Source organism: Zootoca vivipara, chromosome 13 (genome assembly GCF_965207765.1).
Source record: "Zootoca vivipara chromosome 13, rZooViv2.hap1.1, whole genome shotgun sequence".
Lineage (NCBI taxonomy): Eukaryota > Metazoa > Chordata > Lepidosauria > Squamata > Lacertidae > Zootoca > Zootoca vivipara.
This window is the reverse complement of record NC_142596.1, coordinates 53,011,447-53,030,510: the sequence shown is the minus strand read 5'-3', so window position 1 is coordinate 53,030,510 and position 19,064 is coordinate 53,011,447. Positions and strand designations below refer to the sequence as shown.

The 19,064-nt window shown below is 40.5% G+C and overlaps 1 protein-coding gene across 2 annotated transcripts in view; it reads left to right on the top strand.

Moving 5' to 3' along the window:
- SMURF1 (SMAD specific E3 ubiquitin protein ligase 1) overlaps window positions 1-19,064 on the top strand; it is a 48,697-nt gene that overhangs the window by 8,479 nt on the left and 21,154 nt on the right. For both annotated transcript variants that reach the window (XM_035132190.3, XM_035132191.3), the window contains exons 2-3: window positions 17,754-17,792; window positions 18,643-18,751. In XM_035132190.3, the coding sequence (XP_034988081.1) occupies window positions 17,754-17,792; window positions 18,643-18,751 (148 nt within the window). The remainder of the gene's footprint in view (window positions 1-17,753; window positions 17,793-18,642; window positions 18,752-19,064) is intronic.

Here is a 19,064-nt window from a genome sequence, read left to right as displayed (position 1 = left end):
TTGATGTGATAATCTTTCATTATTCTTGGTGTCAAATTTGCTGCAAAATGCCATGATGAATGATCTTCTAAGACTATATTATTGTAGAACCTGATCTGTGAATTCTCATGACTAGTGTGTTGTTGCTTATGTTTATGTATTCTCTGGTAAAGATGTCATTCAAATTAGATAATATCAAATAGAAGTAAAACCTTTATTAAGTGACAAAGAGAAATGGTGATACTCCTGCAATAAGTGGAATTATTTAAGGGGAAATTGTCTAGTGTATAGATAGACTAGCAGAGAGATGCCAGCACCCATGTACACTAGAACACCTGTATACAGGAATGGTGTAATTTGTTTTATTAAATGAACTACCTTTTGAGTTTCAAAGAACTCAGAGCAAAATGTTGGGATAGGGGGAGAAATGACTGGTGAAAAGTATTATAAGACACAGGTAGGGAACCTCAGACCTGGGGGCCAAATGTAGCTCCCTGGGACTCTGTCCCAAGGCCCTATCCTTCACCAGCCCTCCTCCATGCCTTCCCTGAGTGTTTTTGCCTGACTGGAATGCAGGATAATGCCTTGCTTGCCTGGGTGAAGAAGGGTGTGTGTGTACAAACTTTTGAATGACTGCAGGTTAGGTAAGAGTTTCATCTATGGCTCTGCCCACTTTCTTCTCTGGCCTTGCCTACCACTGGCATTTGTCTCCCAGAAAGTTTCCCTTGGAGGAATATGGACTTTGGGCTGAAAAGCTTTGACAACAAGTGGGAAACCTGTCTGATAGTCCTTAATATGGTAATTCAGGAAGCTCTTTGCAGAATGACTGACAATGCAGTACGTACATGTCTATTTGGAGGTAAGTCCCAGTGCATTCAGTGGGACTTATTCCCAAATGAGTGTGTGTACGTTTGCAATCTAGCTTATCCCAAATTGCCCCAAAGCCCAATGACAAATAAGCAGTGCCCATTCTCCCTCTGAAAATGCAAATCTCAGCAGTTTTCATGGATTCATCCTTTGAAAGATAAAGAGCAGAAGTAAAGAAAAATATGATAGTTCTTACATTAGCCAAGATAGAGATTAACTTTAGCAGACTGATTAGTATGTATACTTTTTTTTCTTTTAACAGTTAAGTTAATGGAGGAAGGGCATATATTAGCAGTATTTATTAATGTTTGCATCTTACTGACTTACACAGTGGTCAATGAAAGTATCTACTCAAGAGTGATTTGCAAAGTTTTAAGAGAGATAGTTTCTCAGTCCAGAAATTGGGACGCCCATGAGACAGATATGTATGGGCTCTACCAAAGGGTCTAGTCGAGTCTTTTGATGGTACATGGGAATATGCACCATCATCTGAGGCCATGAGCTGTTTGTCCCTTTCTCCAGTTCTAGATAGGTTCAAGTGATGCCAGTGGCTTTTTAGCTGTCAAAATGAGAATGTGCTTCTGGTCTTTCATACATGTTCATGAAAGGATGGAGTCCAGGAAGATCTGTGAAAAAGCATAAACTGTATGTGCCTAGGTAGTGCTTGGTGATCATCACAAATAGCCATCTGTTCAGTGTGCTATAATAATACCCCCGATTCATAACAATTTGTGACTGAAATATTTAAGGAAATTTATGTTGCACCTAGGCTTTATTTATAATTTTGTCTTCAACCCACATATTACAGCAAAAATGTATATGCTTTATTATGGTTAGGAAGATGCATATATGCACAACTCTGATTTATTGCAGGTGTTGGAGACCAATCTTGCCTAGACATCTGTGACAGTAAAACTTAAATGAATTCTACCTGGTCTTCCCAGTAGTTGTGCAAGGTGGCTACATGTCTAGTCTGATACAATGTCTGATACAGCGTGAGCAGTAAAACTAGGAAGGCATTTAACCAATTTCCTATGTCATCAGAGCCAGTAAACTATAGTTAATCAGCTTCAGAACAAGCCAGAATCCTAATTCACTGTTTGAAGGAGATTTTGGATTGTTCTGAAGCTGGTAACAATGACTATCAATTTGGATGAAAACTGATGCAAAAGATGGTTGATGGAAAGCTGAACTACTTAATTTGAAAAAAAAATATTGCAGTCCTAAGTGCATTTACTGAGCTCAGTGAGACATACAGTACACTAGTTAGCATAAATGGCCAGGAATTTAAGACTTAAAATTGTTGCTCAATTAAGAATGTTTTTTCCTGCTTTTTGTTCTGTTATGGCTAATGACTAAACAAAATTATTATTACCTACCCACTTTAGCAGAGGCATTCTTAAGATAGTATCAAATGCGTCTCTTCTCAGTCTCTTGGGTTGTTGAGCTTTTGCAGTCAACAAAAGATTTTTGTTTGTTTGTTTCTCTTGTCAAGCCATCATGTTTATATATTTAATGGAGATTAACCATAGAGATCAAACCTATCCATTCTGAAGGAAATCAGCCCTGAGTGCTCACTGGAAGGACAGATCCTGAAGCTGAGGCTCCAATACTTTGGCCACCTCAGGAGAAGAGAAGACTCCCTGGAAAAGACCCTGATGTTGGGAAAGATGGAGGGCACTAGGAGAAGGGGACGACAGAGGATGAGATGGTTGGACAGTGTTCTCGAAGCTATGAACATGAGTTTGACCAAACTGCGGGAGGCAGTGCAAGACAGGAGTGCCTGGCGTGCTCTGGTCCATGGGGCCACGAAGAGTCGGACACGACTAAACGACTAAACAACAACAACCATAGAGAATTACTCTTCTGCTTGTCCTGCTCTGTGGTGCGGCAATGCTTGACTGAAATGTAAGAAAAGGTGAGGTTCAGGCTGTACTCTGGGAAACACAGAACTCTGAGGTTGCTGCAGCAAGGAACAGGCTGAAACTGAGCCCTTGTATAGTGAGAACAGCACGTGCAGCATGCTGGTTAGCAACCCCCTTGTTGCAAGTTGCTGCTTGATGTAAAGGGGTCCAGTCTCCTCCCGTATTTTCCAACTGTGATATAGAAGTTGAGGCACAAGTCGTCACGGGTCTTCTATAGTGAAGTCCTTGGAGCCAGAGGATGTCAGTGCCACCTCCTCCGTCTAGAGGGGCAAGGGGTGTTGGTCCTGCAGCTTCTACATGCCCTTCTTCATATTTGGAGTCTGTTTGACTTCCAAACGTTCGGGAACCAAGGTGCGGATTCCAATTGGCTGCAGGAAGCCAATGTTGGAAGCCGTGTTGGATGTTCGGATTCCAAAGAATGTTCGTAAACCGGAACACTCACTTCTGGGTTTGCAGTGTTTGGGAGCCAAAATGTTCGAGTCGCGAGGCGTTTATCAACCAAGGTACGGCTGTATTATTTTTTGTTGTAAGAGTCTTAAGTCCAGAGACACCCTTATTATATAGAACTTAGTACAGTTACCCATTGCTTTTCCCTCCTAAAATGATTACTGTATAGCCTTTCCAGGTTTCATTCTAGAATGTAGCCTAATAGCCTTAAATGGCCTCTTGCAGTTGTCTCCGTGAGTAAAGTGACAACCTGCTCCAAGCCAGGGAATTGTCAAGTCTCATAATAAATGAGCGAAGAAGGCGTTAAATATTTTAGCATTTCATGATGATACAAGATAAAGCTTGGGATTTTATCAGTGCTATTGTGTTATGCCTGAGTGTACTAAATCTTCAGTTTGGTTGTGAGCAAGAAGAATGGGCACAAATATTATAGATCAAATAGTTCAGAACCAGCAAGTGAATATTGGTAGACTATAATCCTAGTGGATAACTAACTAGGGTAGTAGCCAAAAATATTTTCCACTGCAAATGTTCCAAACACAGTCCAACACTTTTGTATGCTTTCTTATACTAGAGCTTGGATAATCTGCATGCATATATGTATATATATGTCTGTGTGTTTTGTCAGTCAGCCCTGGTGTCTGTCAGTGTAGGCCTGTGTAAACAGAGTATTAATTCAAATTTGAAGTCATTAACTTGGCTGTTGAAATAATGCTGTCATATTTGAGGAACAAAAGTGCAACACATAGACTGACACAGCTTTAGTTTGAATAAAAGCCCTCTTTCATAATAGTGTGTGCTGTTAACTCGGCTACCTTATAATCTGTGTAGTTGATTTTGTCTGAGATTCAAAACTCCTTGGTATAGTGTCTCTTTAGGTGTAAAGTTGTAAAATATAGTTGAAATGCAGACTGGAAAGAACAATTGTTTAAAGACAGAAATATTCTGTTTGTTCTAGCATATAACTTATAGAATATCTTTTGAATGGGCGGGATAACCCTGTTACAGATTGTATTGATAAAACCATTTATGACCATAGGGACATATTGGACAGCTAAATGAAGCTATTAGCCCAGCTGCTGCAGTTTGTGGAATCTGATATGAAGTATATCCGAAATTGATATAAGGGGAAAATTGGAAGGTTTTCTTGAGCTGCATAGATATAGATTACTCAATGTGTACACCTTAGAATGCATTTTCACTTCAGTAATTTTCATATAGTACTAGTTACAGGTAGGTAGCCGTGTTGGTCTGAGTCGAAGCAAAATAAAAAAATTCCTTCAGTAGCACCTTAAAGACCAACTAAGTTTATATTTTGGTATGAGCTTTCGTGTGCATGCACACTTCTTCAGATACACTAGCGTAGTGTATCTGAAGAAGCGTAGTGTATCCTAGTGTATCTGAAGAAGTGTGCATGCACACGAAAGCTCATACCAAAATATAAACTTAGTTGGTCTTTAAGGTGCTACTGAAGGAATTTTTTTATTTTTCATATAGTAGAAAGTGCTTGTTACTAAAGATGTTGGTGTCAGGATTAAAATGCTGACCAAAGTTAATCATGTGGTAATAGTGTAGAACTAGGACTTGGGAAGCAATCAGATTTCAACTCTGTCCCAGATTTTGTCTGTGACCTTGGGCAGTGCATGCCAATCCTTAATTTCATTGGCCTGTATGGGTGGTTGTGCAGCCTTGCATTGAATTACAGCTTTCAGTAAGCTGGAAGCGTTAGACATGCAAAAACATTTTTGGCAGGTGAAATTCAGCAAGGAATCTCTGTTATGCGTGCTCGTGGGAGGAAGGACACAATTCTCCATACTTGGAGTTGGTTTCTTTATGTTATGCAAGCATTTAAAGCAGCTTGATCTTAAAAAATGATTCCATGGATCTTTCCCCAAACTCTTAACATGGTTTATTGAATAACAAAGGGGTTGCTCTCAGGCAGTTGAAGAAAGTGAATAATTAACAAGTATATCCCTAGCTGCATGTGAAATAAACTTCCACAGGGAAAATCCTCCCAGTAGTGCTCTGAGGAAGCCCAGGAGGAGTGCACTTTAGAAGTCGGGGTTCAGCTTGTATTTCTGATGCATTTCTTTGCTGTCTAACTTCATTGCACTCTAAAGATAGCTTCCTTTCATTAAAAGGGACAATAGATTAGGGCATAAAAATGTCTAATACATAATCAAATGGGACCACAACAATTTCTGCCCTTATTTCAAGGTGTAGGTTTTTGGTTTTTTAAAATGTATAGGCAGTTCAATCAGGCACTGTTAAGGGACAACGATCAAACAGGAATGGTACCCAGTGGGGGGGGACGGGACGGGACGGGATGGGACGGGATGGGACGGTACAGGACCCTGTAGACCTGGTCATCCAAGCATCTCATGAAACCACTTAGAGGTTTTGCTACTTTATTGGGTTGTCGTCGTTTTTGTTTTTATTATGTATTTTCTGTTTTTTATATTGTGATCTTACATTGTGAATCACCCTGAGATCTATGGGTATAGGGCATAATAATAATAATATCCCGCCCATCTGGCTGGGTGTCCCCAGCCACTCTGAGCGGCTTCCAACAAAATATTAAGGAGCATCTTCACCCCCATCATTCTGGACGTGAGGTCCAGGGCCGAGGGCCTTCTGGCGGTTCCCTCGCTGCGAGGGAAGCAACCTGAATTTAAGACTGTTGTAGGTTTTCCTATTTATTCACCTTTGTATCCTGGCTTTTATTCTGTTGCAGATCCCCATATAGCATACATGTGGCTCCCAGGCACCATCCATTTAGGCACAAACAACTTACTAGACATCTTTTTAGCTTCAGCCTTGTGTAACTTCAGACTGTACTCAGGGACTCATGTGTATCTGTTGGCTATCCCCCCCCCCTGGCTGTTTGGAATTTGAAAGTGAAACATTTATTCTAGTCCCACTGATGAGGGGCATGGGGGTAGTGAGAAAGAAAAGCACCATCTTTTAAGTTAGCAGGATACTCTCAACGGCTTAGGTTTAGGACTTACCGGTAGGTTGATAGTTGGAGAGGTAAAGATGTAGCAGAAAGACTGCTGTCCTTGAAGAAACCAAATCTAGGTATAATGTGACAAACTGCCTTTGGGCTACAGCCTAGCAACTATCTGGCATTACATAGACAGTAAGACCCAGGTGGCGCTGTGGGCTAAACCACTGAGCCTAGGGCTTGCTGATCAGAAAGTCGGCGGTTCGAATCCCTGTGACGGGGTGAGCTCCCATTGCTTGGTCCCAGCTCCTGCCAACCTAGCAGTTCGAAAGCACATCAAAATGCAAGTAGATAAATAGGAACCGCTCCAGCGGGAAGGTAAACGGTGTTTCCATGTGCTGCTCTGGTTTGCCAGAAGCGGCTTTGTCATGCTGGCCACATGACCTGGAAGCTATACGTCGGCTCCCTCGGTCAATAATGCGAGATGAGTGCGCAACCCCAGAGTCGGTCACGACTGGACCTAATGGTCAGGGGTCCCTTTACCTTTACCTTTAAGGTCATATCTAGGGCTGGGCAACATCTGGTTTTCAACATCGTGATATATCACCATCTAAACACTGTAATATACCTATAGGTAAAGGTAAAGGACCCCTGGACGCTTAAGTGCAGGCCTCATCTCGCTTTTCAGGCCAAGGGAGCTGGTGTTTGTCCACAGGCGGCTTTCCGGGTCATGTGGCCAATATGACTGAATCGCAACTGGCACAGAGAGGACTGTGATGAATGCCAGAGTGCACGGAAACACTGTTTCCCTTCCCGCCACAGCGGTACCTACCGTATATTCCGGCGTATAAGACGACTGGCGTATAATACGACCCCCAACTTTTCCAGTTAAAATATAGAGTTTGGGATATACTCACTGTATAAGAAATACGACCCGGCGTATAAGACGATCCCCGACTTTTGAGAAGATTTTCCTGGGTTAAAAAGTAGTCTTATACACAGGAATCTACTGATGTGCTTTCAAACTGCTAGGTTGGCAGAAGCTGGGACAGAGCAATGGGAGTTCACCCCATCGAGTGGATTTGAACTGCTGATCTTCCGGCTGGCAAGCCCAAGAGGCTCAGTGGTTTAGATCGCAGCGCCACCCGTGTCCCCTTTACCTATGCTGATATATGACAATTTCTGAAATAAGGATGGAGCTATGTAGAGGCATTGGCTGATTTCACTGGTTTTCCCACATTGCAATTTTTGCATAGCACACACATCATGATTCACAATATATTGCCAGGTCAAAAATTATGAAACCGATAGCACAATATTGACTTCAAACCAGTTTTGGGTGATATATTGTTATATCTCCCAGCCCTAGTCATATCATTGTGGTTTTGTATTAATTTCTTGCAGCAAAAAAGGCAGAAAATAAAGATCTTGACCTACTCTACAGGGTGGATTTTGTGGCAAAATATTGACATTGGTTTGCAAGTGAGCTGATGGGAAATGCAGTTAGGATGAAATAATTTTATGCAGCAACTGCTGGTTCTTGTTTTATTTGGAGAAGGGGAGCTGTTAAAAAAAAATCCTGTGTTGCGAACATATGAGTATTTTACCTGTAGTGGAATGTTGTATAGACAGTCATATGTGTTCATGGCTGTAATAGTTGCTGTTGTTGCAACAATGATGCTAGGGCATTCAGAGTGCATATATATCATACATAATCATGTGGCTGAGAAGTGACTGTTTATCAGATTTCTGCTAAAGCTTGATCTTGGGGCAGTGTGCCATGGGACTTAATGCAGCATATGGCATGCTGCTTCAGTCTCCAGGTTTTCTCTGTTTTGGAGAAGTTGCTCAGTTGTATTCATTGTACTTGGTATTTAAGCAGTGGTCTGTGTTTGTGACCACCTCTTTGAGCTGTACAGTGCTACTGTACAGATTTTTGACTCAGAACACAGAAATAGCTTTGGGAATATAGCATTTTGTTGTGTGTAGCACTGCCAGAAAAGATTTTTCCTCCTAAATAGGTCACTGATGATCCCTGAGTTTGGGGAATTGTATGTTATGCAGATTTGAAAGCCATTAAAGGAAGTTTTGATGTACTGAGATAGCTTCAACTGAGATTAAGGAGCAAGAGACTTATGGAAAACTAAAAATAAACATTTCTTGGAATGTAATGAGGAAGTGCAACAAAAAAAACCTCTAATCTTTTCAGTATATTCCTTAGTTTTCTCTTTTGAAAGTAACAATAGGTGATTTTTCTGTTTTGAGTTTCCCATATATTAATTTTTTCTTGAAGTAATTTATTGTTAACTTCCAAATTTTCCACTATCAAACTTCCACCTAGTAAATATAAATGAAGCATGGTAAGCACATCTAATGCTGTGGCAACTTTCAAATATCGCTATCTAGTGTCACATTGTATATTGCACCTAAAATACACTTAAAACGTTTTATTTGCAGCTGTATAGCTGAGTCTTTAGAGAAGCATATGATGCTGCTATTGAATTCTCAGATAGAATGCTTTAAGGATCTATTTTGTGGAAATAGTGTTACTTTCACATGCAATCTTTAAACAGTAGTTATTGAAAAAATATTTATCAAACTTGGACATAAGTGTGTATGTAGGATGTACTATTGAGGAGGTATTTAGCTGGCCTTAAGGCTGCTGCAGAAGGGGAATGTCTCCATTTTTGAACGTTTTGGCTCCCAAATGCTGAAAACTGGAAGTAAATGCTCCAGTTTTTGAACATTTTTCGGAACCTGAACATCCGACGCAGCTTCCGCTTGAGTGCAAGAAGCTCTTGCAACCAGTTGGTAGCCGCGCCTCGGTTGTCAAACGTTTCGGAGGTCGAATGGTCTTCTGGAATGGATTCTGTTTGACAACCAAGGTTTGACTGTACTAGTAACTTGAGAAAGCCAGTGCAGTTTCACCAATATGGAAGATGCTGCAAGAGAAATATTCAGAAATGTATGAATCTATCAACAAAATTAATGAAGAGAATAGGATTTAATTTGCATCTTGAAATATTCCACCCACGGCTTTATATTTTCTGTAAACTTTAAGAACTGGGGTGGGGGTGGTGAGTGGCTGGCAAGCGTAAACCCAGGAATATTGACATCGTCTAGAAAAGCTCTTCCTTCTCTCCTCTCATTGCTGTTTACTTCTAAAGCAGTGGGACAAATATAATTACCCTTATGTGCTCACTGTTAAAAAAATATTTAAGTCTGTTTACTAGATTTCCTGTGTCATGAAGTGCTACAAATTCTGATAATTTCCTCTCATTGATTTAATAATCTTCTTGGTGATGGCTGTGCCACTCCAGTTCCAGAACAAACTCTTATTTTTTTAATTTTTATTTATTTATTTATTAAATGATGAATCACAAGAATTACAGAAAAGAAAATACATTAAGATTTAAAAAAAACAAGAATATTACATTGTGCATTTCATTATTCGTTACGGATACATCAATTCTATTCCAAATGCACATAAATAAATTAAATTATTAGACTTTTTGAAGGAGAATATAAAAAAGGAAAGAAAGAAAAAAATAAGAACAAAAATAAAAAGAAAGGACACAGAAATACCAAAAAGAAAAAGAAAAAAGATTGGCAAACCAAACCTAATAAGAAAAAAGAGAAAAGAAAAGAAATAAGGAAAATTTCATCAAAAATTTTAGACACTAAATTATAATAATTCCTAGAGCACTTCCACTGCATTCCGCACAGCAATTATACATTTTAATTCTTTATTCTGTCTCTTAATAATATACAAAACTCAGAACAAAACTCTTAATTGTCCTTTCCAAAAATTCTCTCTTCCTATTCTTCCAAAAGACCTTCCAGCTTTTATTTATTTAAAAAAATAGCGCCTTTTATCTTTTATTGCCTCAGCAATGCAAATGAGCAAATAAATCCACAACATGTGTTGGATCACACAACTGCTCTACTTATTTGCTTGGATGGTGAAAAAGGAAGAAGTGTTCTCCCATTTTATAAAAGCTTCTATGCATAGTGGCTGTAGTGGCCGTTACTTCTTTTAAACATTTTAAAGTCATTTTTGGAGGCCGCCTGTTTTGGCTTGGGTCTTCTTCTACTCCCCATAGCTCCCCATAGCTCCAGGCAGCCACTTCCCTCTGTTGCATTCAGCTATCAGTATAAACTTCCCTTTCTAATTGAGATGCACTATGCATTGCAGAGATTTCTTGTGTGTGTTCTATGACACACAGTCATTTCCCATGGTGTTCCATCAGCACTTTATGCTGAGTAGACAGTACATGAATCTTTACCTTCAACTGGTGGGTCAGGTGTGGTCACCCTAATTTGTGCCGCAACAGCATCACTATCGCCAGACAAATGGGTCCACAGATGCATGTTTGTGTTAAAGGTGAGTCTGGTTCTGAACAGACTGCTGCCCCAGAATGTGCTCCTGTGGCTGCACTTTAGTGTTGGGGAAGGCATTGCAGAGAAGATTATTGGGGAAGGCATTGCAGAGAATCCATTATTAGTCTTGTTGAAAAATCCTTTAAGCTGTTGAGCAACCTCAGAACAATTTGAAAACCACTATATCAGGGAAGGTACTACCAGAGCCAAGAGAATGCCAGCATGGTTAAGGAGCAGAGTCAAAGAAGCCGTTATAGGCAAGAAGGCCTCTTTTTGAAAATGGAAGATTGTCCATATGAGTAAAATAAAATAAAAAAAAAATTCCTTCAGTAGCACCTTAAAGACCAACTAAGTTTTTATTTTGGTATGAGCTTTCGTGTGCATGCACACTTCTTCAGATACCTGAAGAAGATACTCAGGTATCTGAAGAAGTGTGCATGCACACGAAAGCTCATACCAAAATAAAAACTTAGTTGGTCTTTAAGGTGCTACTGAAGGAATTTTTTTTTATTTTATTTTACTTCGATCCAGACCAACACGGCTACCTACCTGTCCATATGAGGAGAGCGAAAAGGAGCACAAACTTTGGCAAAAGCAGGCATGAAAGCTACTTGAGAGGGTCATGGGAGTGTAGCTGCAGACATTCTTACATGAAGCTGATTATGGCTGATTGCAGTGGGGTTGCAGACCCGAGATTGAGCAGAAGCGACCAAGACAGATTCAGTCCCAATCTCTCATTTGTGTTCTTCAAGCGACTCTCCCCTTCAGGTTCATAGAATATCAGAGACCTTCTCCACAGCAAATTGGATCAGGGCTTTCAGTGTGATTAGGGAATGGCATCCCTGTTGAAATGCAACAGGAAGCCACTATTTGTAGTTCCTGGAAAAAGTTGGAAAAATTTATGTTTCAACAAGCTTTTCTAACTGTATGGGGGTGGGTAGGAGGTGGAAGTGTAAATTTGTGACTTGGGTTTATATCCCATTTAAAACTATTTTGTTTTTGTTGTATGCTTGTAAATCACCTTGAAATTAACGGTATATGAAAGTAAATTCATAAAACTACTAAATAAAATTGACTAACTCTTGGTCAGTTGTTGAGAGAATCTGAACAAAATAATTGACAGTACAGTGGTACCTCTTGTTACGAATTTAATTCGTTCCGGAGATCCGTTCTCAACCCAAAACTGGTCGTAACGTCAGACATGGTTTCAATAGTGGCGGCTCCTGCTGCTTCTGCTCGCATCCTGGAGCAAAGGTCACAATCAGGAGCATCTACATCCGGGTTAGTTGAGCTTGTAACCCACAGCATTCACAAGGGGGACGGTACGTATCGTAACACGAGGTTCCACTGTACAATTATTATTGTGCAGTACCACACTAGAACCTGGAAGTATCCAGACTAATATTTGTGTGCCTTGCCATTTCTTCCAAAAATACTATATTCTGTAAAACTAAGAGAAGACCCCAGATTTTGCTTTAAAAGGCAGTTTTGTGGTACAGTCATACCTCATGTTATGTCTGCTGCGGGTTATGTCCTTTTGGGTTGCGCTCCGTGCCAATCCCAGAAGTACTGGAATGGGTTACTTCTGGGTTCGGTGCACATGCACGTGCATGCGCAGAAGCACCAAATCACAACCCGCGTGTGTACATTATGTGGGTTGTGAACGCTGCGGGTTGCGAACGTGCATCCTGCACGGATCACGTTCGCAACCCGAGCGTCCACTGTACTTGAATATGTTCTGATAACTAGGGCAAAAGCTTTGGTTTCTGACCAGCTGAGAGCAAAGTAAGAGATGATGGCAGTAGCCTCATTTATTTAAAGTACATATAATGGTTTGTGCATGCTAAATGCTTCCCTGCCCACAATTTGGCTCTCTGCAGTTTGCTAGTTTTGCTGTTTGTCATTTTAGGCAAGCTCTGGTGGCAGAAGTGAACTCAATTGAAGATAACTTTCTTGTGGGAATCTGTGAGGAAGTAAGTGACAAGCAGGGAGGAACTTCAGTTCCCCTCAACCTTGCACCCCATTTCTTTAAAATGCTCTCCTCTGCACACAAAGAGGCAGGAGCAGACAGCAGAAATGAGTTGTCATTTTTAATAATCTTTCAACAGACTTCAAGAAGGGAATGTGCTGTCAGATTATGGTAGCGTGGCTTGGTATTTGGATATAAATATCTACGTAATAATAGGACACCCTAATGGCCTGGTATCTGGCTTAGGGAGGACTTTTGTTGGGGGTTGATCACATCAGGTAAGGAGAAGAGGCGGTAGATACTTAAAGGCCCTTGCCCATTCTGGACCTTTCCCTATCAAGCAAGATTTGGGTCATCAGTCCGCCTTGGTTGTTGACTGCCAGATCAACCCACAATAAAACAATACTAACCCACAACTTGAAACTCTTCTGTTTCTAGTGTATCTGAAGAAGTGTGCATGCACATGAAAGCTCATACCAAAATAAAAACTTAGTTGGTCTTTAAGGTGCTACTGAAGGAATTTTTTTCTATTTTGCCACAACTTGATTGTGGATGAGAGTGCTGACATGGTGTGCATTACCCAAGACCCAGTAATGTTGATAAAACATCAGCAACTTTAAAAATATTTGCCTGACTAGGTTAATCTGTAGAAAATTGCTTGTGTATGAAACCTTCATGTACAGGCTTCTGTGTACACATACCCCTCTAAAGTCATTTAATTGAAGGCTCAGTGAGGACTAAGATTATATCTAATTCAAAACTATCAAGGAAAGGAAAAATCTAAAAGTTCATAATACACTTCATAGGTCAGAGAATTAATAGTGCTGTGTTTTGTACAACGTCTTACATATCTTTTTAAATGTGAAGAGAGAATTCTTAAGTGGAAGCTATTTTAGATTCTCTCAAGTTGTGTCAAGTTATGCAAGTTTCACTAGAAAACTAATGTAATAGTGTACAGGTTATTGGGTCAGGAGACAGGGTGTGGTGTGTGTGTGTGTTAATGTACTGCAGGGAGTGGTGTGTGTTTTGCATTTGCATTTTTAAAAATCCAGCCAACCATTGTAAGGAGAAATTCTGTTCACACTGCCTTCTGCTTGACTACTACTAAATTGCTGTCTTTTTGTTTTAATATTGTTAACTGAAAGTAGTCTCAGAAGCTAAGTGCTGCATGCAAGCACTTTGTTTCTTGGTACAGTACTTAGTTTGTAATTGGATGCAAATCTTTCTTTTTCTGGATTAAAGTCTTGCCACCTTGCTCTCTCTGAGCATTATCCTCCACTTCTACTTCATCCTTACTCTTTCTTTTAACCACAACACACGTGTGCAATATATAAGTAAAATAATGCATTGAATGGAGACTGTGCATGGCACCAACCATTGTACCAATTCACGAGGCATCCTAGAGCGCATGTACAAGTGGCATCATATAGTTTTCTATGTTGCCCAGTTAGCATACATTTTTACTGGTCGCTGTGTAGAAATAATTGTGTCCCTCCAGTAACTGGAAGTTAAATGTATTGGACAATCAATGTACAGTATACAATTTTCTGTTCATCATGCTAATGGATTCACATTTTCCATTATATTCATATTAATCTCAAACTTACACTTTCCCTTTTGCACATGCACACTCTTTTTTATATATACATTAATTAATGCAAGAAGTTTTTTTTTTGTAATTGTCTTCCTGACCTTCCATAACCATCTAGCTAACTATTCCAACAAAAGTCCTGTACAGTGGTACCTCTGGTTGCAGACGGGATTCGTTCCGGAGGTCCAGCTGGATCCTGAGGTTTTTGCAACCGGAGAGACCGCTTCTGCGCATGTGCGCAGGGCAAAAACCCGGAAAAATACTTTCGGGTTTGCTGCTTACGCATCCCAAAGTTCTTGTAACTGCAGGGATACATAAGCGGAGGTACCACTGAACTCCCTTTTGTATTTTCATACAAAAATATTTTTAGCTGACTTTTGTGCAAATGTCTGTATGTTGGTTCATGGCTGTTTCATGAAGGTGATTGTGCATACCCAGGTGTGTTTTTTAAGAGATGAAGGAAAACAACCTGGAGCCATCAAAGAAAAACTGTGTTTGGAGAAGCCATGAGGATGAGCACTAAGATCATGATCAACAGGATGGAAATATAATGAACAGATTTTCTGCATTTTTAACCAGTGCTGCAGACTACTGAATGCTCATATCCCTTTTTCGTTTCTCAGTAATTCAATATCAAACTACTATCAGTGAGGAATGGCATTAGAAGTGAATTGATGCTTCAGACTTTTATAATGGGATTTGTTATTGACATGTTTGTATTATTTTTGTTTAGAATTTTAAAATACTTATGGAATTCATTTGAAAAGCATATGAAAACTGAAGAAACAAATATTACAATGTCATTTTGCTCAATGTAATCCGGAATTCTGGAATTCATATTTCATGTAACAGTATTTGAGGATACCTGTTTTAGAACTCCTGTGCAGTGTTTTCTGAATTGGTTTCTTTTTATGTATTTTTCATTGCTTCTCATACACTTACAGGTAGGTAGCCATGTTGGTCTGAGTTGAAGCAAAATAAAAAAATTCCTTCAGTAGCACCTTAATGACCAACTAAGTTTTTATTTTGGTATGAGCTTTCGTGTGCATGCACACTTTGTATCTGAAGAAGTGTGCATGCACACGAAAGCTCATACCAAAATAAAAACTTAGTTGGTCTTTAAGGTGCTACGGAAGGAATTTTTTTTATTTCAGTAGTCTATGTTAGGATGACTTGTTTAGTACTAGTAGAATGGCTGTGCCTGTGTATTACACAGAAAGTACTCTACTCTTAAGTCTTCAGCTTGCTAACATGGAGGTTACATTTCCAGCAGCAGCTGTTGAGGTTTTGGAAATCTAATTAAATCAGTCAAGCAGAAACAGTGCAAACATGAATATTAAGATATGTCAGTATACAGAGGGAAAATAATAGCATTATAAGAGAAGTTTCTTTCAGTGTATATACACAGGGAGCCTCTGAATGCATGCAGTCCTAGGGCAACTTTACATGTGATTAACATGTTCTGATCTAAAAGGAGAGGTGTTGTGCCATGCTAAGAGCCAATTTACACTTTTGGGGAAAGCACATCATGTGAATCTTCTGGAACAGTTCTGAAAGCATGCCCCCTGTGTTAAATTCCTTGTTTGTTGAAACTAGGTAAACCTTCCTGACATTCTAGCTTTGTATGGGCAGAGTGTCTTCCACCTGGGGTCATAGAATTATAGAGTTGGAAGTAACCCCGAGGGTTATGTAGCCCAACTCCCTGCAGTGCAGGTATCTCAAATAGATCATACCTGACAGATGACCATCCAACCTCTGCTTAAAAACCTCCAAGGAAGGAGAATCCACCACCTCTCGTGGGAGTCTGTTCCACTGTTGAACACCTCTTACTGTCAGAAAGTTCTTATTGAGGTTTATTCAGAATCTCATTTCTTGTAACTTGGATCCATTGGTTTGGATCCTAGCCTCTGGAGCAGAGGAAAACAAACCTGCTCCATCCTCCATATGACAGACCTTTAGATATTTGAAGATGGCTGTCCTATCTCCTCTCAGCCTCTTTACCAGGCCAAACATACCCAATTCCCTCTACAATTCCTCATAAGGCTTGGTTTTAATTTCCTTGATTGTCCTGGCCGCCCTCCCGTGCATACGTTCCCAGCTTGTCAATATCCTTTTTAAATGGTGGTGCCCAGAACTTGATACAGTATTCTAGGTGTGGTCTGACCAAAGCGGAATAGAGCGATACTATGACTTCCCTTGATCTGGACACTAGACTTCTGTTGATGCAGCCTAGAGCCCCCCCGGCTGCTGCATCAAATGATTCACTTTTCACATGCACTGCTGACATGACTAGTGTCCCCCATCTTAGATTCGTGGAGCTGGTTCTTCCTGCCTAAGCATAGAACCTTACTACTACTACTAATAGACTGTAATAACAATAATACATTAAAAACACAAAATAAATCAATTAGTTTAAAATACAATTTGAATCACATTTAAAATCAAAATAAAATTAAGTGGGAACCCACGGATCATAACTGTAGGGGTAAGGAATTAAAAGTTCACCAGGCCCGGCCACTTGTGCTGGTCCCATATGGGCCGATAGAAAGCGACAAGGAGGCCACTTACATACAGGGTCCCATAGAAAGAAGGGGGTCAGACTGGGCCCAGACCAAAGGCCCGGCGGAACAGCTCTGTCTTACAGGCATGGCAGAAAGATGTCAAATCCCTCATTGGCTTCCCCTCCCAGTGTAGTGGACAGTGCTGGACTAGGATCTGAGACCAGGGTTCAAATCACCACTTGGCCATGAAGCCCTCTGGGTGACATTGGGCCAGTTGCACTCTCTCAGCCTAGCCTACTTCACAGGGTTGTGAGGATAAAAGGGAGAGGCGGAGAAGTGGGTATATCACCTTGCATTCTTCGGAGAAAAGGTGTGATATAAAATAGTAGTGGTGATGCTGCTGCTAATGAATTGCAGTAATTGCATTGGGTTCCTGGTGAAAGCAGCAGATGTTGAGCTTTCTGTATGCACGGATTGCGTCTGCTCCTGGACTTAGTACTGCTTAAAGCCAAATCTTTAGTGTGTGCTTCTTTTGCTTGTAAGAAATATCCCTCCAAAAGTGCACCTGTGCTCAGGAAGAAAATGTTGTTTAGTCGTTTAGTCGTGTCCAACTCTTCGTGACCCTATGGATCAGAGCACGCCAGGCACTCCTGTCATCCTGTCTTCAGGAAGAAAATAGTCAGCACCAAATCTTAATGAAGGTCCTTTCATTGTTTGCTTTTAAGTGGCATTGTAATATGGCCCCATATGTTATTTAATATGGTCCCATATACGTTATTTATTGCCTTTGTTGACAAACACCTCACCAAAATGAGAAATCATGAAAACGCCAATAAAACTGTCTTTAAAAGATATCAACCCAATTTTCTAGAGCTGGATGGTAGTGGCCAACTTAGAAAAATAACCCTAACACAAAAGACAAGCTATCCTGGTATCTTCATAGTAATAACTTAGATAAGGGTTGGGGGAATGGCAACCCAAGCTATGTATTGGGAGAGTCCCTGAAAAATAATTTGCATGTTTGGTCCTGCTAGTTGCAAATTGCATTGTATATGTTCCTCAGTTGTACACTATACACTTTCCCCCTGTTTAAGTTGTTTGTAGTAAGATATGGGTAGAATTTGAAACGTTTTCCTCTTCTTTTTTGTAGTGCTTTGTGCCAAGAACCTTGCAAAAAAAGATTTCTTCAGTAAGTACTTCTTATACAATTTTCCATTATTTTGTATGCACTTTAAGCTATTATATTGATGGTAGACCCTCTTGACTCTTTGGGTGGCATTTAAGGATAGTTTCTCACAAGCCAGAGCCATAACTGTCTGAAAGTTATTTTGTACAGACCATGTAGCAGTGTGCTATGTGCCCCTTCTCCAGTGAGCTAGATACCTAAAATTGGATCTTGACCCCGACAACCATGGGCAAATAATTTAATTTCCATCCACTCTTCCCTTATTCCTCTAACTCATGAATGGCAGTATAAGGCCTGGTAAATATCTGCTCTTGTGACATGGCAGCATCAAGCCACAGTGAATTAACATGAGAATTGGCTTGCTGTTTCAAATGTGCAGGTCAAACAGGCTCTTTCCTTGAAGGAGCTTGGTGTCACAGATTGAAACTCATACAATGAGATCTTCTGACTGTGGCCTTAGCTGTAACAATCCCTCACATTTCATGGAACAGAGCTGGGAACTTAACAGCCCTCCATCTTCTATCAGTCCCAGACAGAATAGTCAATGATAAGAAATGATGAGAGTTGTAGTCCACAGACTCTGTGCTCCTGTCTCGGAATTTCAGTTTACGAATGAAGTGCTATTCTATGGAACTGTTTACACATGATGCTTTTTTTGAGGGGGGGGTTTCTTTCCCCCTACTTCTTCAAAGTGGACAAAATATTTCAAGGGGGAAAGCTAGCGTTCCAAACACTGCTGCCAGCTGGTGAACTTCATTCCCCCACCGCCCAGTGAAAGCAGCCTAGCTGTTGGGTAGCATTGTTCCTCCTGAATGGGTCTTTGTGGTGATTTTTTTCTTTCGGTTCTTTCCAGGGCTTCCTGACCCATTTGCAAAGGTGGTGGTGGACGGTTCTGGTCAGTGCCACTCAACTGACACTGTGAAGAACACGCTAGATCCCAAGTGGAACCAACACTATGACCTGTGAGTTATCTGTTCTGTGAAGGGTAAATCACAGAATGGGTGTCCAGTCTGAAAAAAAGAGTCCAGCCTTATGTTCATCTGTTTATTAATTTTGAAATTTTATATCTCACCTTTCTGCCTTATGGCTGGGCTTCAAGGTAATTTTCTTTGTCGTTAGCCATCTTGCCATAAACAAGAGGTTTCTGAAATAGCACGTTAAGAAGGCAGTGGTGACTGAAACAGGTAGGGTGCTCCAACTGCTGCTCTTACAAGGTTCTGCAGGGACTGCATGAGAGAGTATCCCCTCCTGCGTAAGATTTTGTTCCTGGTGCTG